The sequence below is a fragment of the Lampris incognitus genome, chromosome 20 (assembly GCF_029633865.1).
Source record: "Lampris incognitus isolate fLamInc1 chromosome 20, fLamInc1.hap2, whole genome shotgun sequence".
In the NCBI taxonomy this organism is placed as follows: Eukaryota; Metazoa; Chordata; class Actinopteri; order Lampriformes; family Lampridae; genus Lampris; species Lampris incognitus.
In genome coordinates, this window is record NC_079230.1 from 667,351 (window position 1) to 692,500 (window position 25,150).

The 25,150-nt window shown below is 47.2% G+C and overlaps 1 protein-coding gene across 1 annotated transcript in view; it reads right to left on the reverse strand.

Moving 5' to 3' along the window:
- Positions 1-25,150, reverse strand: part of LOC130130658 (disks large homolog 4-like) — a 137,734-nt gene that overhangs the window by 36,505 nt on the left and 76,079 nt on the right. The window contains exon 10 of the mRNA XM_056300420.1: positions 2,373-2,469. Coding sequence (XP_056156395.1) covers positions 2,373-2,469 — 97 coding nt within the window. The remainder of the gene's footprint in view (positions 1-2,372; positions 2,470-25,150) is intronic.

The window sequence follows — 25,150 nt, forward strand, 5'->3', positions numbered from 1 at the left end:
GGGAGATGGTCTCCTGTAGTTGGTATTGTCTTTCAAACCTCTCCAGACTGATGCTGGGTCATTGACAGAAAACCTGTTTTTCACCTTTTCATAGTAGCAACCTTTTGCCACTCTGATCCCCTTTGTGAATTGATTTCTGGCTTTGTTGTACCGGATCCTATCTCCACTCCTATAGGCTTCCTCATTGGCCTGACGAAGCTGACTGAGTTTCAAAGTGAATTAGGGCTTTTTGTCGTTAAAGTTACAGAAGGTTCTGGTAGGCACAAACATGTCCTCACAAAAGCTGATGTAAGATGTCACAGTGTCAGTAAATTCATCCAGGTCTGTAGATGCAGCCTCAAAAACATCCATCAACCAATTACAATTTCAGTGTTAGAGACTACGGTCTCCAATATGAACTCAACCTCCTGCATCTTAGACATCATTCCCACTAAACAGCTCAAGGAGTCATTTTCACTTATCAGCCCTGTTATTCTGCAAATTGTTAATAATTCTCTGGTCTCTGGTTCTTTTCCAGACAGTCTTAAGCATGCCATTGTTCACTCATTGCTGAAGAAACATAATTTAGATCCAATGTCCTTAAGTAACTACAGATCAATCCCCAAATCGTCTTTTCTATCTAAGGTTCTGGAGAGAGTAATTTTTTCTCAATTGATTTCTTTTATGAACACTACTAGTCAAGTCAAATCAATGTTATTTGTGTAGCCCAATATCACAAATTAGAAATTTGCCTCAAGGGGCTTTACAGCAAGACAACATCCTGTCCTTAGACCCTAACATCAGATAAGGAACAACTCCCTAAAAAAAACCTTTAACATGAAGAAAAAATAGGAAGAAACCTCAGGGAGAGCAACAGAGGAGGTATCTCTCTCCTAAGATGGACAACGTGAAATGGATATTTGGATATTTAGGGAAATAGTGTTTTTAACAGTGTCCATTCTGGTTTTAGAGTACTTCATAGTACTGAGACAGCTCTAGTTAAGGTCACTAATGATCTGACTTACTGCTGAGTGCAGACAGAGGTGACTGCTCAATTTTGGTTCTTTTAGACATCGCTTAGAGACTTGGGTTGGCATTAAGAGCTCGGCTCTTAGGTTATTACACTGTTATCTCACCCACAGAACTTTTTCTGTTGTTCTGGGTAACTCTACTACGTCAATGGCTTAGTTGAGTAGTGGTGTCCTTCAAGGCTCAGTTCTTGGCCCCCTTGTCTTCTCTATATTCATGCTTCCCCTTGGCCAGGTCATTCAAAATCACGATGTGCTCTACAATTTTTATGCTGACGATACTCAGTTATACATGCTACTAAAAACCCGCTGATCCTAGCGCCCTAGCAAATCTCACAACTTGCCTCTCTGACATTAAATCCTGGATGTCCAAAAATGTTCTCAAATTTAATTAAGAAAAGTCTGAGGTCATTCTGTTTGGTCCCGAAAATTCCATCAGTCCTTTTATTACTAATCTTGGTGGTCTGTCAGGTAGTCTTAAACAGGCTGCTAGGAATCTTGGGGTAATATTCCATGCTAACCTCAGTTTTGATAATCAAATTAAACATGTTCAGTCATGCTTTCTCCAGCTCAAGCTAATCTCCAAAATTAGGTCAGTTTTATAAATTTGCTTATCTGCAGAAAGTTGTACATGCCTCAGCCTGACTATTGTAATGCAATTTAATCTGGTGTCGGCAAGGGCTCCCTCCACCATCTGCAGTTGGTAGAAAACGCCCTGCTCGGCTCATTAGCCGGGCAAGGAGGCACGACCAGATTACTCCTGTGCGTGCCTCCCTACACTGGCTCCCTGTTATATTTCAAATTGATTTTTAAAATGTTCTTGCTCACTTTTAAAGCCTTAAACAGTCTTGCTCCTATATACATTTCTGGTTTATTGTCCTGGTATACACCCCCTCGACGATTAAGATCCACAGATGGAGTCATGCTGGTTATTCCTAGGTCTCAGCTTGTCACAAAGTATGATTGGCCTTCTGCTGTTGGAGCCCCCACACTATGGACCACTCTTCATGTTGAACTAAGACAAACCCTTTTAAATATCGCCTTAAAAGTTTTCTTTTTATGAAAGCCTTTACAAATGTTTGATATTTGTTTTTATTGTATTTTATTTTTTTATTCTTACTTTCACTTATTCGGTCTTACACTTATTTTTGCCATGTCTGGTTTTATGTCTTTGCATAGCACTTTGTAACATTGTTTTAGAAAAGTGCTAAATAAAGTTATTATTATTTAACATATAGAGTAAATATGTGTGCATTTAGTGTATTTGTGTGTGTTTACCATGTAAATACTGTAAATAGGTGTGTGTTTACTGTGTTCATTTGTGTGTGTTAAGCATGTAGATGTGCGTATTTACTGTATGTTTACCTGATGTAAAATGTTCTGTTGGCTCTCAGGGTTCCAGATGAGCTGTTTATCATCTGTTCTCTCAGGTCATGGATCTTAGCCTCAAAACGGCTGTACTCTACACAGACACAGACACAGACACAGACACAGACACACACACACACACACACACACACACACACACACACACACACACACACACACACACACACACACACACACACAAAGCATTTTCTTTTAGTTTCAGGCTGGTAGTTGTAGTTCTTTGAGCACTGCTGGATTTGCGCACCTGCAGAGCCTCAAATCCTAGTTTAGATCCATTAGATCCAAGGGTGAGGATGTGCACATCCTTGATATGGAGGAACGCTGGTTTGAACGGGGAGCCAAAGAGGCCCTCTGTGTGAAAAGGGAACAACCATCCCTGAACTGAGGGGGGTCTAACAGTACATCCGTCACCATCTTACAGTGCTGTGATAACAACTATTCCCCAGCCCTGTGTGAACAGCACACATGGTCACTGTAACTCTAGTTAGTGGTCACACCATATGTGCATATGAAGCTGGTCGTTGGTTTGGGTTGTTATGCTGCTGTGTTGTTTATAAGGGTGGGGTACCTGCAGCCACTGTATTGTTTATAAGGGTGGGGTACCTGCAGCCACTGTATTGTTTATAAGGGTGGGGTACCTGCAGTCAGTTGAAACTAAAGAGGTCACTTAGATCAGTGGTTCTCAACCTTTTTGGGGTCCTGGACCCCCTGCGTATTTTTGATCTACCCTGAGGACCCCTCCACCTGATCTTGGGGGAGGGGGGTTGCAATTTGATAGAAACAGTAGAAACTGCATTTTAAATTGCATTATAGCATTTATTCACTCTTTGGGGCAAAAATAAGAGCTTTCAGTTGTAACTTAGATATAGTTAACAAAACAGAATTCTTATGCAGTAACTTTCAGATATACACTACCGTTCAAAAGTTTGGGATCACCCAAACAATTTTGTGTTTTCCATGAAAAGTCACACTTATTCACCACCATATGTTGTGAAATGAATAGAAAATAGAGTCAAGACATTGACAAGGTTAGAAATAATGATTTGTATTTGAAATAAGATTTTTTTTACATCAAACTTTGCTTTCGTCAAAGAATCCTCCATTTGCAGCAATTACAGCATTGCAGACCTTTGGCATTCTAGCTGTTAATTTGTTGAGGTAATCTGGAGAAATTGCACCCCACGCTTCCAGAAGCAGCTCCCACAAGTTGGATTGGTTGGATGGGCACTTCTTTGAGCAGATTGAGTTTCTACTCTAACCAGAGTAGAAAAAGAAGTGGGAGGCCGCGTTGCACAACTGAGCAAGAAGATAAGTACATTAGAGTCTCTAGTTTGAGAAACAGACGCCTCACAGGTCCCCAACTGGCATCTTCATTAAATAGTACCTGTTAGAGCCTGTTTGTGCTGTCCTCTGAAGGGAGTAGTACACACCGGTGTAGGAAATCTTCAATTTCTTAGCAATTTCTCGCATGGAATAGCCTTCATTTCTAAGAACAAGAATAGACTGTCGAGTTTCAGATGAAAGTTCTCTTTTTCTGGCCATTTTGAGCGTTTAATTGACCCCACAAATGTGATGCTCCAGAAACTCAATCTGCTCAAAGAAGTGCCCATCCAACCAATCCAACTTGTGGGAGCTGCTTCTGGAAGCGTGGGGTGCAATTTCTCCAGATTACCTCAACAAATTAACAGCTAGAATGCCAAAGGTCTGCAATGCTGTAATTGCTGCAAATGGAGGATTCTTTGACGAAAGCAAAGTTTGATGTAAAAAAAATCTTATTTCAAATACAAATCATTATTTCTAACCTTGTCAATGTCTTGACTCTATTTTCTATTCATTTCACAACATATGGTGGTGAATAAGTGTGACTTTTCATGGAAAACACGAAATTGTTTGGGTGATCCCAAACTTTTGAACGGTAGTGTATGTAACAAAACAAAATATGTATTCAGTAACTTTCAGATATATGTAACAAAACCGAATATGTATTCAGTAACTTTCAGATATATGTAACAAAACAGAATATGTATTCAGTAACTTTCAGATATATGTAACAAAACAGAATATGTATGCAGTAACTTTCAGATATATGTAACAAGAGAATTTTTATGCAGTAACTTTTAACAATGCAAACGGGAGCGAGATCTCTTATTAAAATACAATAAATTACACTTGTGAAACAGATGTAATTAGAGAAAAAAGTCCTGTTACCCTTTATAGTTTAGGTACATAAAGGTCTCAGTCACATTTGAGTAAAATAATCCTATTGTGGCAGGAATGAGGAAAACACAGGAGACCAAGGCGAGATTGATGTTTATTCCTCAACTCCAAAAAACCAACTGCAGCAGGAACAACCCTGCCCCGGCGAGCCCGGGAACGTAAACCACGCCCCCAGCTCACAATCCTGCTGGGTGAGAGGCATAGCCCCTAGTGTCCGCCACACAGCCCCCCCCCCCCCAACACCCAGAAGGGACTCCTGGAAAGAAACTTAGTATCTCACTGGAGGCTTAAGCAGCCTGCCATAACGGCTGCGCCGTCCCTCAGCCGAAACAGCAGGTGAAACAGTCCAAAGCCGGCTGAGAAGCAGAACGCTGAACCCGTGAAGACACTGCCGGGGTCCTGGAAGGAGGACGACCCCGACGGGGAACCTGGGCCGGAAACACAACTTCGCCTGCCACCCTGTGCGCCGGTTTAAGCCTATCAAGCGTGACACGCCTCCCTACGCCCACCCATGTCTAGCAGAAAACCCTTAGGACCCGTCTCAAGAACCCGAAATGGGCCATCGTATGGGGGTTGGAGGGGCGAGCGGTGAGCATCATGCCGTACAAAAACAAAACGAGCCGACATGAGCTCCACAGGCACGAACGACCGCGGAAAACAGTGGTGAACGGGGCCTGGAACCCGAGTGCTGTCGGACAAAAAAGGATAAACGGCCGGACGGGGTCGCGGAGCGGAACTCCCAGGCAAAAATTCCCCAGGGACGCGGAGTGGCTGACCGAGCACCAGCTCAGCGGGTGACACGTCGAGGTCCTCCTTAGGAGCCGGACGCAACCCGAGCATAACCCAAGGTAAACGATCCACCCAGTTACCATCTGAGAGCGCAGCGCGCAGCGCTGCCTTGAGCAACCGGTGAAAACGTTCACACAAGCCGTTAGCCAGAGGGTGGTACGCGGTAGTGCGGTGTACCTGCACACCCAAGGATCGCGCAAGTGCCGACCAGAGCTCTGACACGAACTGGGGGCCCCTGTCTGAGGTGATATCTGACGGAGTGCCGAAACGGGCGACCCAGGAGGACAGAAAAGCGCGTGCAACATTCGAGGATGTTGTGGAGGACAGAGGGACAGCCTCTGGCCACCTGGTGGTCCGATCTACCATTGTGAGCAGGTGCGTAAAACCCTGTGAAGAAGGTAGAGGGCCCATCAGGTCCACATGCACGTGGTCGAAACGTCTGGCCGGGATCGGAAACGGCTCGAGGGGCGATTTAGTGTGCTGGTGGACCTTAGCGCGCTGGCACGCTACACATGCAGCTGCCCACCCCTTGACGTCCTTGCGGAGGCCAGGCCAGACGAACTCGAGGGTGCGCGAGGGAGTGAATCGATTCGAAAACTCGATGGCGCCAGGCCACTGGAACAACGGGGCGGGGAGACATCGCAGACGAGGGCAGGACTGCCTTCCTGCATCACAGCGTCCTCTAGCTTGAGACCGGTACGCGTTGACCTAAGGGCAAGGACGTCCGGGTCACTGGGCTGGTCGGCAGCCATAGCGGAGAAATCCACACCGAGGTGCACAGGACACACAAGCACACGCGACAGACAATCAGCAACAGGGTTGGACTTCCCGGCCACATGCTGAATGTCCGTTGTGAACTCGGAGATCGCCGCTAGGTGGCGCCGTTGACGAGCAGACCACGGCTCAGTCACCTTGGACATGGCAAAAGCCAGTGGCTTATGATCCACATAAGCCGTGAATGGGCGACCCTCCAGCAGGAAGCGGAAATGCCGGGTTGCAAGGTGCAGTAACAGCAACTCCCGGTCAAAAACGCTGTACTTGGCTCGCTATCTCGCAGTTTGCGGCTAAAAATGCGAGTGGCTGCCACGCATTCGCCACACGCTGTTCAACCACAGCCCCCACGGCTATGTCAGACGCATCGGTTGTTAAAGCTATGGACGCCGTGGGTGTGGGATGGGCGAGGAGGGCAGCGTTAGCCAGGGCGCACTTAGCTCCGTCAAAGGCCTGGACCTGTTCGGGAGTCCAGTCGACAGGGTCGTTAGCCTTCTTAAGCCGCAGGGCTTCGTAAAGTGGCTGAAGGAGGTGGGCAGCGCGAGGGAGGAAACGGTTATAGAAATTCACCATGCCCAAGAATTCCTGCAATGCCTTAACAGAGACCGGGCGGGGAAATTCCGCCACCGCTTGCACCTTAGAAGGCAACGGGACCGCGCCTTGCGGCGAAATGCGGTGACCCAAAAAGTCAATCACCGGCAGTCCAAACTGACACTTGGCCGGGTTGACTATCAGGCCGTGTTCGTCCAGACGACGGAAAACCTGTTTCAGGTGCGCCAGGTGCTCGTCAGCTGACGGACTGGCCACTAATATGTCGTCGAGATAAACGAACACGAAATCAAGGTCACGCAACACCGAGTCCATCAGCCTCTGAGAGGTTTGCGCTGCCCCCTTCAAGCCAAAAGGCGCATGCGTATGAACTCAAAAAGCCCAAACGGGGTGATCACTGCGGTCTTGGGCACGTCCTCTGCGCGCACGGGAACCTGATGATAGCCGCGCACCAGGTCCACCTTAGAGAAGATAGTGGTACCTGCCAGGCGTATGGAAAAGTCCTGTATGTGTGGGATGGGATAGCGGTCATTGGCGGTGACGTTGTTCAGGCGGCGAAAATCGCCGCAAGGCCGCCACGACCCATCCGCCTTGGGCACCATGTGAAGCGGCGAGGCCCACGGGCTGTTGGAACACCTCACTATACCTAGACGCTCCATGATGGCGAACTCCTCCTTAGCTGTAGCCAATTTTACCGCGTCGAGGCGCCGCGCGCGCGCAAAAACTGGCGGTCCCAGAGTGGGAATGAAATGTTCTACCCCGTGTTTAGTAACCGCGGTGGAAAAGGCAGGCGTAGTCACCGATGGAAAATCCGCCAGCAAACGCTGAAAAACATCCCCTAATGCTAAAAAGTTAGCGTGTGTTAACGGCCCGGCTCCCCTCGTCTCGCACGGAACAGTGGCGAAAGACAGCATCAATTAAACGGCGGTTTGTAGCATCAACCAGCAGATCATTAGTGTAATGATCTGTGCCCTCTGGCTATGTTAACTTATAACATTAATAAAGCAAGGACGACTTCTCTCGTGCTGGGTGTTTATTCACCGACCGGATTCCGACTGACGTTGTTACGTACATCACGTGACTTTGTTGTGGCGCTACGGAAAGCCGTAAGGGACATTAGCAAATCAAATATTACTAGCAAATATTACATCTCCCTTTTTCTGAAAAGTGCTGCTTTCTCTGCAGAGATACAGACCACGTTGAGCACGTTTATAAACGAATACAATCTTAATAAGAAAGAATATGAAAATGGAACTCTTATATAACTGGACTGCAACAAAGTAGTGTAAAACATTTCCTTCCCTGTCTAAATGTGACACCGTAATAACATTTCATCTTTTTTTTTTTTTTTTTTTTACATTCATAAGTCAAGGATTTGTCTTGGTTTGACCGTGCGACCTGACCTCGTGGTGTAACCAGGCTGTGTGTCTGGTTGTCGCTGATTGTTCGTGTCTGGAGGTTCAGCATGCTCTTGCTGATGGGCTTGTGTGTTGTTGTTAGCGCTGGTAACAGTCTGCTGTGAAGTGTGTGTGTGTGTAGTGTGAGTGTTCACTCTGCTTTGTCGCAGGTGTTGACGGTTGCGTTGGTAGATCTGACCTTCTTTGGTTTGGATGTGGTAGCTCCTGTCTGTGTTCGCTGGTCTTTCCACAGTTGCAGGTCTCCAGGATCCATCCTCCTGCCGGAAGCGGATTGGTGTGCCTGCGGGCAGGTGGGGCAGAGGTTTGGCTGTTCGGTTGTAGTATGCCTGCTGGCGCTGTTGACATACCTCTCTCCTTTTGTGAACATCCTCCTGACTGGCGATCTGTGGCTGCAGGTGTTTTGCTGTTGATGGGAGAATGGACCGCAGCCTCCGACTCATCAGTAGCTGTGCCGGTGATTTCAGGTTGTCCACCGGTGTGTTGCGATACTCCAGTAAGCTCATGTAGGGGTCTTTGTTCTCAGCTTTGGCTTTGTCCAGGATGCGTTTGGCCGTCTGGACAGTCTTCTCGGAGAGGCCGTTGCTCTGTGGGTAGTGGGGGCTTGTGGTGGTGTGTGAGAAACCCCATGTCTGTGAGAAGTTGCGGAACTCACCAGAGCTGTAGCACGGACCGTTGTCGCTGATGATAGTCTCGGGGATTCCGTGTCGAGCCATTGCTGCTTTCAGCTTCATGATGACGGCAGATGAGGTGCAGCTGTAAAGTCTTTCTAGCTCGAAGAATCTGGAGTAGTAGTCCACAGTGACTATGAAGTCCTGTGAGTTCCATGTGAATAGGTCTGTGCCTATCACTTGCCACGGCCGCTCGGGTATGGCGTGTGACATCATTGGTTCCTTTGCATTTGCGCTGCGCCGTTCTTGGCATATGCTGCAGTCTGCTACCGCATCCTCGATCTGTTTCCCCATGCCAGGCCAGAACAGTAAGTCTCTTGCTCGGCATTTGCTTTTTTCCACGCCAAGGTGGCTGGCATGGATGCGCTGTATCATGTCCTTGCGAAGCTTTTGGGGGACAATGATTCTCTCACCTTTGAACAGGATACCGTCCATTTCTGAGATTTCTGCTCTGTGGTTCCAGTATTCCTGGATGCTGGGCGGGCACTTTTTCTTTGTGTCTGGCCAGCCAGTGAGTGTGGCTCGTCTGAGTGCGGTGAGCTGTGGATCTTGCGCTGTTTCCTGCTTGATTTCTGTGAGTCTTGTGTCGCTCACAGGGATGTTGCTGAGGACTGTGTGCACTTGGGCCTCCATCCCTTCCTGTAGGTCACTGTCGTGGTGTTCTATTGACTTGCGTGACAGTGTGTCGGCCACCGGTATGTCCTTACCGGGGCGGTGGATGATTTGGATGTCATATTTTTGGAGCGCCAGGATCATCCGTTGCAGCCGGGGTGGTGCTGCTGCCAGTGGCTTTTTTAGTATTGCCTCCAGAGGCTTGTGGTCTGACTCCACAATCACTTTTCGTCCATACATGTACTCGTGGAACCTCTTGCAGCCGAAGACCACAGCGTAGAGCTCCTTCTCTATCTGTGCGTAGTTTTCTTCAGTGCTGTTGAGTGACTTGGACGCATAGGCAATTGGTTTGCCATCTTGGAGCATGACAGCCCCAAGGCCACTTTTGGATGCATCCACTTGGAGTCGCAGCTCTTTCTGCGGGTCGAAATATGAGAGTACTGGACCTGGGTGCTGTGTAATGAGATTCTTCATCTCTTGGAACGCCTTGTCGTGGACTGCATCCCACACAAACTCACTGTCCTGTTTCAGAAGCTGTCTGAGGGGTGAGTTTATCTGTGAGAGGTGTGGAGCAAATCTGGCGAGGTAGTTGATCATGCCGAGGACTGTCTCCAGCTCTGCTTTGTTCTGTGGGGGTTGCATGTCCTTGACCGCCTTCACCTTGTGTGGGTCTGGTTTGATGCCTTCGTGTGAGAGCGTGTGGCCGAAGTAGCTTACCTCGGACACGCATATGTGACACTTGTCGGGGTTGAGCCTCACCCCTCGCTCCCTTGTGCGCTTCAGCATCGCTCTGAGACGCTGGTCATGTTCCTCTTTAGTCTTGCCGAACACTAGTATATCGTCCACTATGGCCGTCACACCGTCCAATCCTTCATATGTTTCATCCACGCGTCTCTGGAACTCGTCTTGAGCGGACACGATTCCGAATGGCAGTCTGAGGAAACGATACCTGCCAAACACTGTGTTAAATGTCGTCAACATTGAGGATTCAGTGCTCAGTTTGATGGCCCAATAGCCTGACCGCGCGTCTAACACGCTAAAGTACTCAGCTCCAGCAAGCTTTGTGGTGGCGTCCTCCAGCGTGGGGAGGGGGTAGTGAGGTCGTTGTATCACTTTGTTAAGAGCTCTGGGGTCTAAACACACTCTAAGTTTGCCTGTCTTTGGCTTCTCAACAATGACGAGTGCGTTCACCCATTCTGTGGGTTCTGTTACCTTACAGATTATGCCGCCTTTCTCCATGCTGTCAAGCTCGTCCCTCAGTTTGCTGCGTAGGGCGATGGGGATTCTGCGTGGCGGGCAGACGACCGGCGTTGCATCTGGTGTGACGCGGAAGGTGCACTCGCCTGGGAACTCTCCTATTCCTTGGAAAACATCTGCATACTCATCCATTATGCTCTGTGATGTGACATTGTTTTCCTCGCTCACAGCCATCACTATTTTTACCAAGTTTAGGTCACGGCATGTTTTCATTGCCATGACTGGTGGGGCGTTTGTGTCAATGACGTAAAAGTCCAGCATAATTGCATTGTCTCTGTACTTACATTTGAGTTTGCATGTGCCTTTCACGCTCAGCGCGCCTCCTCCATATTCAGTGAGTCTGTGTATTGCTGGTTTCAGTGTCACATTTTTGAACAGCGCCTGGAACAGGTTGGTGGGAATAGTATTGGCCTGTGCCCCAGTGTCTAGTTTAAACTTTACCTTCTGTGGAGGTGTGCCAATTCCAACCTCTACGTAAGCCTGCTCGTTGCTTTTTCCGTTGTTCTCTATTGAGATGCAGTCTATGTACAGCTCTGTCTGTTCTCCCACAGCGGTGCTCTCCACTGTAATGTTGTCGAAGTACAGTTCTTCCTGTTCTCTGTCAGTGGTGCACTCTTCTGGGTTCTCTCCGACGGCATGTACTGTGCCGCGGTAGTACTTTGTCTGTCCCTGGGAGCTAGACTTGCATACTTAAGCAAAATGATTGAGCTTCTTGCATTTAATGCATTGTTTACCCTTAGCTGGGCAAGTGGCTTTAGCGCCGTGTAGCCCTCCACAATAGCTACACGCCCTGGCGGCGGTGCTAACGTCCCTTTGTCTGAAGTTAGCGTTAGCTGCTTTGGGTGCGTTCGGTTTGTAAGTCTTTCTGCCTATTGCGTGCACCGTTTCATGTGTGCTGCCCTGGCCCATAAACGTTAGCTGTTGCTTTGCTAGCTCGTGTGAGCGGGCTACATCTATGGCTTTTTCTAGCGTTAGCTCAGCTCCCTGGCTAAGTAGCTTTTCTCTCACTCTGGGTGAGTTGGTGGCAAACACGATGCGGTCCCTGACCATCTCGTCGGCATTTGGGTAGCCACAGTCTTTGACTAGGAGCTTTAGCTCAGTTATAAATTGTTCGAAGGATTCACTCTCTCCCTGCATCTTTTCATGAAATTTATATCTGGCATAAATCGGGTTTGCTTTGGGGGTGATGTACTCAGTGTACTTATCGTAGTACGTTTCTAGCTTCTTGGCTTGTTCTCCGCTGAGTGTCCAAGTGTTGTGCACATCTCGCCCTTTTTCCCCTATCCAGAGCAGGAGGTAGCTGCATTTCTCCTCTTCGTTCTTCCCGCGCAGGGGGCCCGTGAACATTAGCTCCGTTGTTTGTCGAAATCGTCTCCATGCTTCAGGTAAGTTCGCCGATTCCCAGTCCATCCGTGGAGCTGGAACGCCGTACGAATCCATATTGGGTATTTAAACTCCGCTACTCTGACACCATGTAATGATCTGTACCCTCTGGCTATGTTAACTTATAACATTAATAAAGCAAGGACGACTTCTCTCGTGCTGGGTGTTTATTCACCGACCGGATTCCGACTGACGTTGTTACGTACATCACGTGACTTTGTTGTGGCGCTACGGAAAGCCGTAAGGGACATTAGCAAATCAAATATTACTAGCAAATATTACAATTAGCACACAGAAAATCCGCGCCGATAATAGGAACAGTAATGGCCGCCACTACAAAGTCCCACTCAAAATGGCTCCCGTGGAAGCAAACAGTCACCAACCTTGTGCCAAACGTCGCAATGGACGAACCGTTAGCTGCACTTAACTGTGGGCCGCCGCCTTCGGCCGACTTGTCTGTCTTAGCAGGAGGGAGTAGGCTTGTAATGTCCGTAGACGCCTTGTCTTACTGACATAAGAATAATTCAAGAACGAGCCGACTTCGTAGGTTCTTAACTGTGTAGCTTTTACTAGCGTTCATCCGACATACAACCTTCATATCATGCGCGTCTCACTTCCTGTATACGTCACACGCACTGCACGTACATCCGTGAGTGGGTCAAGTTAAACACGTGACCTTTCATTCATTACATCTCCCCCTCTAAGATGATTTTCTAACCTGTATACCACCCCCCTTTTCACAAAAAAATAAAAAATCCCCCACAGTACACAAGTCCATACGCCTCACAAATCCAGCCGGATTGCAGGATTGCTCACCCTGCCAGAGCGAGTAACATATGGTGTGGAAGTTGGCATTTCTGCTGCTCGGGACTCATCCGTGTTTCCACTCTCCCCTGGAGTGACATGGTCAGGATCCCTGCTGACAAAGGTGAGTGTTTTAGGTGTGGCCAACAGGTGGCGCCTGTTCCTTCTGTAATGTTCACCTTGAGCTGTCTCCACTATGTAGGATCTGGGAGTGGAGCTCTGACTGTGAACAACTGCTGGCATTGTCCATGTTTTCTGTCCATCAAGTTTGGTGAGTACTGCGTCACCCGAGTTCAGTGGGCGCAGTGTCCGCACGCCGTTCCTGCGGTTGTAGTAGAAAGCCTGCCTCGATTTGGCTGCGGCGTCAGCGGTTTTGATCAGTTCCTCTTTAGGCCAGGCCGATTTCAGGTTATGCTGCAATGTGGGTAAGGTGGTTCTGAGTCTCCTACCCATGAGCAATTCCGCTGGACTGGCTCCAGTGGAAGAAGAGGGTGTAGCTCTGTATGTCAACAGGGCGAGGAGAGGGTCTTCCTGCCTTAATATGCTTTTGGCTATCTGAACAGCCCTCTCTGCCTGTCCATTACTCTGGGGGTAGTGTGGGCTTGAAGTCACATGGATGAAATCATAATCCTCACTGAACCTCCTCATCTCTTCTGAAACTAGCTGTGGCCCATTATCGCTAACTACAATTTCAGGGATACCAAAACGTGCAAATGTAGCCTTCAGCCTAGCTACAACCTGACTGCTAGTAGTTGTTGGTAGATTTAGGATCTCCAAAAACCTGGAATAATAGTCAGACACTATCAAGTAGTTTTGCTTTTTGTACTCACACAGGTCTATGCCAACTTTCTGCCATGGTCTGGATGGGAGCTCACTTGACATTAAAGGCTCTTTTCTCTGTGTGTTCTTGTGTTCTCTGCAGAATTGACATTGCTGTATCTTTGTTGTAATGTGCTCTGTCATTTTGGGCCACCACACTGACTGGCTAGCTCTCTCTCTGCACTTAACTATCCCCTGGTGCCCGTCGTGTATTCTGTCTAAGATCACCTCCCTCATCTCTGTGGGAATGACGATACGACTGCCTCTGATGACTAAACCATCTACCTCAGATAACTCCCCTCTCACCTGATAAAAGTCTCTGACTGTCTCCGGCACTTTATCGACATACTCAGGCCAGCCGTGTCTGATGAAGCCCAACACTGTCTGGAGCTGCAGATCCCCATCCGTGCTCTGTTTTATCTCCTGCATCCTTTGAGGTGTGGCAGGCACCTGGCACACGATGGCATCAATGTGCGCTGCAACATCATCATGAGAAGCACCATCTCCGTAGCACTGCTCTGGGCCTCTGGAGAGTGCGTCAGCCACAGCTAAAGTTTTGCCTGGTGCGTATTCAGCCACTGCATTGAAACGCATCAGCCTCATTAACAGTCTCTGGCACCTAATGGGCACATTATCCAAGTCTTTGCTGTTCATGAGAGGCACTAGTGGTTTATGATCGGTGACAAGTCTGAAATTGTCAAGCCCAAACAAGTACTTCTCGAACCTTTCACATGCCCAGACGCTGGCTAAGCACTCTTTCTCGATCTGTGCGTACCTTGTCTCTGCGTCACTCAGCCGTCGGGAGCAGTAGGCCACGGGCTTCCAGTGTTCCCCGTGCTGCTGGAGCAGAACGCCTCCCAGCCCGTAGCTGCTGGCATCTGCTGACACCACCGTAGCCTTAGTGACGTCATAAAAGGTGAGTACCGGGGCGGTGGCGAGTGCTGCTTTAAGGTCTTGGAATGCTGTGTTCTGTGCAGGTCCCCACAGCCACTCTGTCGTTGCTTTAAGCAGTCCATAAAGCGGCTGACCTACAGTGGACAGCTCTGGGACATATTTTGCCAAATAGTTCACCATCCCGAGGAACCTCTTGAGTTCCGTCACGTTCTGGGGCTGAGGAAAGTTCTCTATTCCGGCCACTTTGTCCGGGTCAGGTCTGATGCCTGCCTCGTCGATGACGTGACCAAGGAAGTGGACTTGTTTCTGTTTGAACTTGCATTTCGCTTGGTTCAGTTTGAGACCTGCTGTTTCAATGACCCCCAGCGCCTCTGCTAGGCGCCGGTCATGGATTTCCTCAGTCTCTCCATGTATAAGGATGTCATCCATGTACACCTCTGTGCCCTCTAGCCCGGTCAGAGTTTCCGCCATCTTTCTCTGGAAAATCTCTGGAGCACTCGTTATACCAAATGGAAGGCGGCAGAAAGCATACCTCCCAAATGGGGTGATGAAAGTGGTGAGCCCCCTGCTGTCTTCATGCAAGGGGATCTGGTAAAACCCACTTGCTGCATCCAACGTTGTGAAGAACTTTGACCCTGCGAGCCTTGGCATTATTTCCTCCATAGTGGGCAGCACGTATTTCTCACGTTTCACCGCTCGATTCAGCCTCCTGAGGTCAGCGCAGCAGCGAACCTCTTTCTTGTTCGGTTTCAGCACCGGCACCATAGCGGCGCACCATTCTGTGGGCTGAGTCACTTTTTCAATAATGCCCTCATTTTCCATGCGCTGCAGTTCTTTCTTAACCAGTGGTACAAGTGGCAGCGGTATCCGTCTGGCTGTATGCACCGCGTATGGCTGGGCACCCTCCACCAGAGCTATTTTCACTGGGTCTGTTTTCAGCAGTCCACTTGAACCTAAAACTCCACTGACCTCATTCATCCGCTTCACTAGACCCATCTCCACTGCCTCTGGACGACTCAGCAGACAGCTGCCTCTCCCCTTGATCACATACACTGGAAAGGAGTATTGTTTCTCCTTGTAGTTGGTTGTGGCTTGAAACTGTCCTATGCAGCTGATGTTTCCACCTGGGCTTATGAAGCATGTGTCAGGAGGTCCCAGTTTTATGTTTGGCTTCAGCTTTTTAAATGTCCCTTGGTTGATAACAGTAGCGTCAGCCCCCGTGTCAATTTTAAAGGTTATTGGTACATCACTTATTGTTAAACTAACAGTCCAATCTTCCTGACTGCTCTCTTTGCCAACTTCTCCCAGAAAGTACAACTGTTTAACCTCTTCAGTGACTTCTCTCACCGCTTTAGAGTGACATACACGCTCCCAATGTCCCTTTTTATGACACTTGTTGCACTTACTGTTCGTTGCAGGACACTTCCGCTCATCGGTGTGCTGCGTCTTGCCGCACCTCCCGCATTCATCTACTTTGTTGGTTGCAGGTCTGCTGCCACCATGACGCTGTCCGCCCTTTTTGTTTTGGCGTCCGTCCCGCCGTCGGACAACATTGACGTTAGCCAGCTGGGCCTCTGGTTGGTTAGCTTGGAGGCTGAGCTGCTTTGTTATTGCCTCCGCCTGGCGCACTTGTTCAATGACTTTCACCAGAGTAAGGTCCGCTGTGAGCTGGAACTGACGGGAGAGCACCTTATCTTTTATGCCCACTACCAGACGATCTCTGATATGTTCATCCCTCTTGTCCCCAAACTCACAGTGTTCAGACAGCTCATACAATGTCCGGATGTACATCTCCGCTGTCTCTCCTGGCTGCTGGCTACGTTGATAGAAGCACGCCCTCTCATGTATGATGTTACGGCGGGGAATAAAGTAGCCGTCGAACCTTTTCAGTACGATATCATAGTCCACTTTATCACCCTCCGCCGCGAAGTCAAACGAGCTGAATATCTTTTCAGCCTCGCTGCCCATTGCATAAATCAGCGAACTCACTTGAATCTCCCCGTCGTCTTTATCCAGCTTTGTCGCGAGCCTGAAGCGCGAAAACCTTTGTTTCCACTCCGGCCATTCAACGGGGCAGTCAAACTTGAATTCACTCGGCGGATTAAACTTCGGCATGACCGCTCGTGTTCAGATACACAGACTATTCTGACACCATGTAATGTCCGTAGACGCCTTGTCTTACTGACATAAGAATAATTCAAGAACGAGCCGACTTCGTAGGTTCTTAACTGTGTAGCTTTTACTAGCGTTCATCCGACATACAACCTTCATAACATGCGCGTCTCACTTCCTGTATACGTCACACGCACTGCACGTACATCCGTGAGTGGGTCAAGTTAAACACGTGACCTTTCATTCATTACAAGGCTCTTTTGCGAGCCTGAGTCCACCAGAAACCGTCTTCCTGACATCGTGTCCTTAATGAAGAGCAGCTCACCACGTCCGCCAGCGCCCACAGCTGCTACTGAGCGCTGGCCTGGAGTTTCCCGCCGCCTCAAACGTGCACGGAGGGACGCAGCGCCTCGCCTTGCCGCCGAACCGCTGGTGGAAGAAACAGAGGCCTCTCCCGCGCCGTCTCCGGGCAGTCACTCCAGCCACCACTGCCGGGTCCGCGTCCTCCGACGTCGGCTGCAGAGGCTCCGATGCCACACTCTGCACAGAGAACCGTCTGGTAGCCAGCAGGACCCGATCGGCCTCCTCAGCCAAACCTCGGCAGTCACCAGACACGGGGAGTTAGCCAAAGCCGCGCGCACAGGAGACGGGAGCTGGCGCAGGAAAACGTGCGGGAAAAGGAACCCACCTTCGTCTGAGCCTAGCAGCGACAGCATATTGTCCATGAGATCCACAGCCGTCCCGTTTCTTTATTTATTCCAGAAGGACGATTCAGTTCCACAATCTACCCACACCATACACAACTCACTGATAAGCGGCAATCAGGAGCATGTCAGAGACAACAGACAGATCGGTACATAGGCAAGACATACACACTGGCGCCCTCGTGTGGCCATGCATGCAGACTCTTTCACAGTTCGTCCATAGAAATGCATGCAGACTCTCACAATTCACACAAGTTAAACGAATAAATGAATAAAAGAAGCATCCCAAGGTGCTTTGCACGTTACATTCCACCACTACATTAAGTGAACGTACAGGCCCACAAGCCATGTGACAAACACACAAGGTATAAACCAACTGTTGTGGTTTAAAACAATATAAGGCATGTATTTAAAATGACTGCTCTCAGCATTTAACAGCGTGATAGCAGAGGGAATGAAGGACCCAGAATAGCGATTCGTTTTCCTACGGGGCGCATTATAGCACCAGCCTGAGGGCATTACTGTGAATTGACTGGACAGGACGTGGTCAGATTGGTAATAATTCCTTTTGCTTTGTGGGCCACACGTTTCTCCCAGAGGGGGCACAAGTCTCTCTGCTGGACTCTGGTTATCTTGGAGCAGACCTTCACCACACTGTGTAGGCTGTTCCTGTCCTTCACACACAACCCAGTAAACCAACAAATACATAGAGCAGGGGTGCCCAATTCCTGGCCTCGAGGGCCCCAGTGTCTGCAGGTATTTGTTGCAACCATGCACTACACCACCTGATTTAACTAACTCCTTTCCCTCCCTGGTCCAAGAGGTGAGCTAATTAGTTAAATCAGGTGGTGTAGGGCATGGTTGAAACAAATACCCGCAGGCACTGTGGCCCTCGGGGCCTGGAATTGGGCACCCCTGAAATAGAGGAACAAGTTACAAGACTTTCAGTAATTGACTGGTAGAAAATACATGAGATGGTGTTACGCACATTAAAAGAGTTAAGTGAATTCTTTGTTGTCCATGCTTGACAATCAAATCTGTGTTCACATCAAACTTGAGTTTGGAGTCAAACACGGTTCCCAAGTACTTATAAATGTCAACAATTAGAACATCTTCGCCATGCATAGTGCTAGCTTTGGGTTTATCACTGCTCTTCCTAAAGTTAATGATCAGTTCCTTAGTTTTTGATACATTAAGGTCAAGGAAGTTATCATCGCACCAATCAGCAATGGCAGGTAGGGCACAACCGTGATCTGACTCCAAGCCCTAAAGAAGAGACAAAGGTGCGGTATCGTCAGAATTTCACCAGGTAGCTACCCTCTTTAGAAGACCTGCAGCTGTCTGTATACTAAATAAAAAGCAGGCTGGAAAGAACGCAACCCTGTTGTGAGCCCGTTTCAGGCCAGGATATTGAACATAACTCCATTAACTAAAGCCTGCTGGGTTCTGTCTGTTAAAAAGTTTAAAAGCAGCATTAAAAGCTGATCAGGTGAATTAAAATAAGAAGCAAGCCACTTGATCAAAATGTGAGGTTGGATCTTGTTAAAAGCCGAAGAAAAGTCAGCAAATAAAAGACTCACATGAGAATTGGGTTTCTCCAGGTGCTTATATACTTTATCGAGGATAAAGAGTTTTACATCCACCACACCCTTGCCAGCTTGATAAGCAAACTGCAAGTGGTCTACTTTGCCATCAACTAGGGACACAACCTCATCTTTTATAATTCTCTCAAACATTTTCATCACAAGTGGTGTAAGTGCCACAGGTTTGAACCCATTTAGTTCTCTGGAATGTTTTATTCTGAGATATCGCCATGTCATTCTGAGGTCCAGAATAATGATGTCACTGGGGCCAGCAGCCTTCCTTCTGTTCACCTTCTTAAATAAGGCTGTGACATGTTCCTGAGATATCGCCATGTCATTCTGAGGTCCAGAATAATGATGTCACTAGGGCCAGCAGCCTTCCTTCTGTTCACTTTCTTAAATAAGGCTGTGACACATTCCTGAGATATCGCCATGTCATTCTGACGTCCAGAATAATGATGTCACTGGGGCCAGCAAGCTTCCTTCTGTTCACTTTCTTAAAAAAGGCTGTGACATGTTCCTGAGATATCGCCATGCTATTCTGAGGTCCAGAACAATGATGTCACTGGGGCCAGCAAGCTTCCTTCTGTTCGCTTTCTTAAATAAGGCTGTGACACATTCCTGAGATATCGCCATGTTATTCTGAGGTCCAGAATAATGATGTCACTGGGGCCAGAAGCCTTCCTTCTATTCACTTTCTTAAAAAAGGCTGTGACATGTTCCTGAGATATCGCCATGCTATTCTGAGGTCCAGAATAATGATGTCACTGGGGCCGGCAAGCTTCCTTCTGTTCGCTTTCTTAAATAAGGCTGTGATATGTTCCTGGGATATCGCCATGTCATTCTGAGGTCCAGAATAATGATGTCACTGGGGCCAGCAGCCTTCCTTCTGTTCACTTTCTTAAATAAGGCTGTGACACGTTCCTGAGATATCGCCATGTCATTCTGAGGTCCAGAATAATGATGTCACTGGGGCCGGCAGCCTTCCTTCTGTTCACTTTCTTAAATAAGGCTGTGACACGTTCTTGAGATATCGCCATGTTATTCTGAGGTCCAGAATAATGATGTCACTGGGGCCAGCAGCCTTACTTCTGTTCACTTTCTTAAATAAGGCTGTGACATGTTCCTGAGATATCGCCATGTTATTCTGAGGTCCAGAATAATGATGTCACTGGGGCCAGCAGCCTTCCTTCTGTTCACTTTCTTAAATAAGGCTGTAACATGTTCCTGAGATATCGCCATGTCATTCTGAGGTCCAGAATAATGATGTCACTGGGGCCAGCAGCCTTCTTTCTGTTCCCTTTCTTAAGTAAGGCTGTGACATGTTCCTGAGATATCGCCATGTCATTCTGAGGTCCAGAATAATGATGTCACTGGGGCCAGCAGCCTTCCTTCTGTTCACTTTCTTAAATAAGGCTGTGACACATTCCTGAGATATCGCCATGTTATTCTTAGATCCAGAATAATGATGTCACTGGGGCCAGCAGCCTTCCTTCTGTTCACTTTCTTAAATAAGGCTGTGACACGTTCCTGAGATATCGCCATGTCATTCTGAGGTCCAGAATAATGATGTCACTGGGGTCAGCAGCATTCCTTCTGTTCACTTTCTTAAATAAGGCTGTGACACATTCCTGAGATATCACCATGTTATTCTGAGGTCCAGAATAATGATGTCACTGGGGCCAGAAGCCTTCCTTCTGTTCACTTTCTTAAATAAGGCTGTGACATGTTCCTGAGATATCGCCATGTTATTCTGAGGCCCAGAATAATGATGTCACTGGGGCCAGCAAGCTTCCTTCTGTTTACTTTCTTAAATAAGGCTGTGACACGTTCCTGAGATATCGCCATGTTATTCTGAGGTCCAGAATAATGATGTCACTGGGGCCAGCAGCCTTCCTTCTGTTCACTTTCTTAAATAAGGCTGTGACACGTTCCTGAGATATCGCCATGTTATTCTGAGGTCCAGAATAATGATGTCACTGGGGCCAAAGGGTATTTTGAAAAGTATGTTGCTTTATGCAGAAACATTCATTCATTCATCAGCCGCTTCTCCGAGGTATGGTATTAGAATGAAAGGTTTTATTGGCTGCTGTATGATATTAGAATGAAAGGTTGTGATTGGCTGCTGTATGGTATTAGAATGAAAGGTTGTGATTGGCTGCTGTATGGTATTAGAATGAAAGGTTTTATTGGCTGCTGTATGATATTAGAATGAAAGGTTTTGATTGGCTGCTGTATGGTATTAGAATGAAAGGTTTTGATTGGCTGCTGTATGGTATTAGAATGAAAGGTTTTGATTGGCTGCTGTATGGTATTAGAATGAAAGGTTTTGATTGGCTGCTGTATGATATAAGAATGAAAGATTTTGATTGGCTGCTGTATGGTATTAGAATGAAAGGTTTTGATTGGCTGCTGTATGGTATTAGAATGAAAGGTTTTGATTGGCTGCTGTATGGTATTAGAATGAAAGGTTTTGATTGGCTGCTGTATGATATTAGAATGAAAGGTTTTGATTGGCTGCTGTATGAAATTAGAATGAAAGGTTTTGATTGGCTGCTGTATGGTATTAAAATGAAATGTTTTTATTGGCTGTTGTATGATATTAGAATGAAAGGTTTTATTGGCTGCTGTATGATATTAGAATGAAATGTTTTGATTGGCTGCTGTATCGTATTAGAATGAAAGGTTTTTATTGGCTGCTGTATGATATTAGAATGAAAGGTTTTGATTGGCTGTTGTATGGTATTAGAATGAAAGGTTTTGATTGGCTGCTGTGTGATATTATAATGAAAGTTTGTGATTGGCTGCTGTATGATATTATAATGAAAGGTTTTGATTGGCTGCTGTAAGGTATTAGCATGAAAGGTTTTATTGGCTGCTGTATGATATTAGAATGAAAGGTTTTGATTGGCTGCTGTATGATATTAGAATGAAAGGTTTTGATTGGCTGCTATATGATATAATGAAAGGTTTTGATTGGCTGCTGTATGGTTTTAGAATGAAAGGTTTTATTGGCTGCTGTATGATGTTAGAATGAAAGGTTTTATTGGCTGCTGTATGGTATTAAAATGAAAGGTTGTGATTGGCTGCTGTATGATATTAGAATGAAAGGTTTTGATTGGCTGCTGTATGATATTAGAATGAAAGGTTTTGATTGGCTGCTGTATGGTATTAGAATGAAAGGTTTTATTGGCTGCTGTATGATATTAGAATGAAAGGTTTTGATTGGCTGCTGTATGGTATTAGAATGAAAGTTTTTGATTGGCTGCTGTATGATATTAGAATGAAAGGTTTTGATTGGCTGCTGTATGATATTAGAATGAAAGGTTTTGATTGGCTGCTGTAAGGTATTAAAATGAAAGGTTTTATTGGCTGCTGTATGATATTAGAATGAAATGTTTTGATTGGCTGCTGTATGATATTAGAATGAAAGGTTTTGATTGGCTGCTGTATGATATTAGAATGAAAGGTTTTGATTGGCTGCTGTATGGTATTAAAATGAAAGGTTTTATTGGCTGCTGTATGGTATTAGAATGAAAGGTTTGATTGGCTGCTGTATGATATTAGAATGAAAGGTTTTGATTGGCTGCTGTATGATATTAGAATGAAAGGTTTTGATTGGCTGCTGTATGGTATTAAAATGAAAGGTTTTATTGGCTGCTGTATGGTATTAGAATGAAAGGTTTTGATTGGCTGCTGTATGGTATTAGAATGAAAGGTTTTGATTGGCTGCTGTATGATATTAGAATGAAAGGTTTTGATTGGCTGCTGTATGGTATTAGAATGACAGGTTTTATTGGCTGCTGTGTGATGTTATAATGAAAGGTTGTGATTGGCTGCTGTATGATATTATAATGAAAGGTTTTGATTGGCTGCTGTATGGTATTAGAATGAAAGGTTTTGATTGGCTGCTGTATGGTATTAGAATGACAGGTTTTATTGGCTGCTGTGTGATGTTATAATGAAAGGATGTGATTGGCTGCTGTATGATATTATAATGAAAGGTTTTGATTGGCTGCTGTATGGTATTAGAATGAAAGGTTTTATTGGCTGCTGTATGATATTAGAATGAAAGGTTTTGATTGGCTGCTGTATGATATTAGAATGAAAGGTTTTGATTGGCTGCTGTATGATATAATGAAAGGTTTTATTGGCTGCTGTATGATATTAGAATGAAAGGTTTTGATTGGCTGCTGTATGATATTAGAATGAAAGGTTTTGATTGGCTGCTATATGATATAATGAAAGGTTTTATTGGCTGCTGTATGATGTTAGAATGAAAGGTTTTATTGGCTGCTGTATGGTACTAGAATGAAAGGTTTTAATTTGCTCATCTCATCTCATCTCATGTCATCTTCAGCCGCTTCTCCAGGGTTGGGTCGCGGTGGCAGCAAACTAAGTAGGGCACTCCAGGTGTCCCTCTCCCCAGCAATGCCCTCCAGCTCCTGTTGGGGGATCCCAAGGTGTTCCCAGGCCAAATTGCACATGTAGTCCCTCCAGTGAGTTTTAGGTCTATCCCGCGGTCCCCACCCAGTTGGCCGTGGCCAGTAAACCTCCAAAGAAAGGCACCCAGGAGGCATCCTAATCAGATTTCAAAACCACCTCAACTGGCTCCTTTCGACACGAAGGAGCAGCGGCTCTACTCTGAGCTCCCTGCGGATGTCCGAGCTCCTCACCCTGTCTCTAAGGCTGAGGCCACACACCCTACGGAGGAAACTCATTTCAGCTACTTGTAACTGCGATCTCATCCTTTCGGTTACTACCCAAAGCTCATGATCATAGGTGAGCATTGGAATGAAGATTGACTGGTAAATTGAGAGCTTTGCCTTCTGGCTCAGCTCCTTCTTCACCACGATGGTCTGGCACAATGGCCGCATTACTGCTGATGCTGCACCAATCCACCTGTCAATCTCCCGCTCCATCCTACCCTCACTCGTGAACAAGACCCCGAGATACTTGATCTCCTTCACCTAAGGCAACAACTCATCCCCAACCCAGAGGGAGCAATCCACCATTTTCCGGTAGAGAACCATGGCCTCAGACTTGGAGGTGCTGACTCTCATCCCGGCCATTTCACACTCAGCTGCAAACCACCCCAGTGCGTGCTGGAGGTCGCGTTCTGATGTAGCCAACAAAACCACATCATCTGTGAAGAGCAAAGATGCAATTCTGAGGTTCCCAAAATGGACACACTCCTCACCTTGGCTGTGCCTTGAGATCCTGTCAATGAATATCACAAACAGAATCGGAGACGAGCTACAACCTTGGCAGAGTCCGACACCCACCGTAAACGTGTTTTACTTTGTGCCAAGAATGTGGACACAGCTCTCACTTTGGTTATACAAGGACCGGATGGCTTGTACCAACTGCTCCGGTACCCCATACTCCCGCAGTACCCCCACAGAGTGCCCCGGGGTACACGGTCGTAAGCCATCTCCAAGTCCACAAAACACTTGCAGACTGGCTGGTCAAACTCCCATGCCCCCCTCAGCACTTCCGCAAGGGTAAAGAGTTGGTCCGTTGTTTCACGGCCAGGACAGAGTCCGCATTGTTCCTCCTGGAGCCGAGGTTCGACAATAGGTCGGAGCCTCCTTTCCAGCACCCTAGAGTAGACTTTTCCCACAGAGGCTGAGTAATGTGATGCCCCGGTAATTGAAGCACAACCTCCGGGCCCCCTTTTTGAATATGGGAACCACCACCCCAGTCTGCCACACCACAGGGACTGTCTCCGACCTCCACGTGACACTGAAGAGGCATGTCATCCAAGACAGCCCAACAATGTCCAGAGCCTTCAGCATCTCAGGGCAAACCTCATCCACAGTATGCAGAAACGGTGTTATGTAAACACATTTTGATTGAGTGATTGAGCTGGACCCTGAGGTGGCCTGACGGCCTTTCCAGGGTGTCTCCCCACCTGCCACACAATGACTGCTGGGATAGGCTCCAACATCCCCGCGACCCTGAGAGCAGGATAAGCAGGTTAGATACGGATGGATGGATGGAGGTGGATGGATGGATGGATGTGGATGATGGGTGGATGGATGTGGATAGAAGGATGGATGGATGGATGGATGGATGATAGATGGATGGATGGATGTGGACAGATGGACGGATGATGAATGGATGGATAGATGTGGATGGATGGATGTGGATTGATGGATGGATGTGGATGAT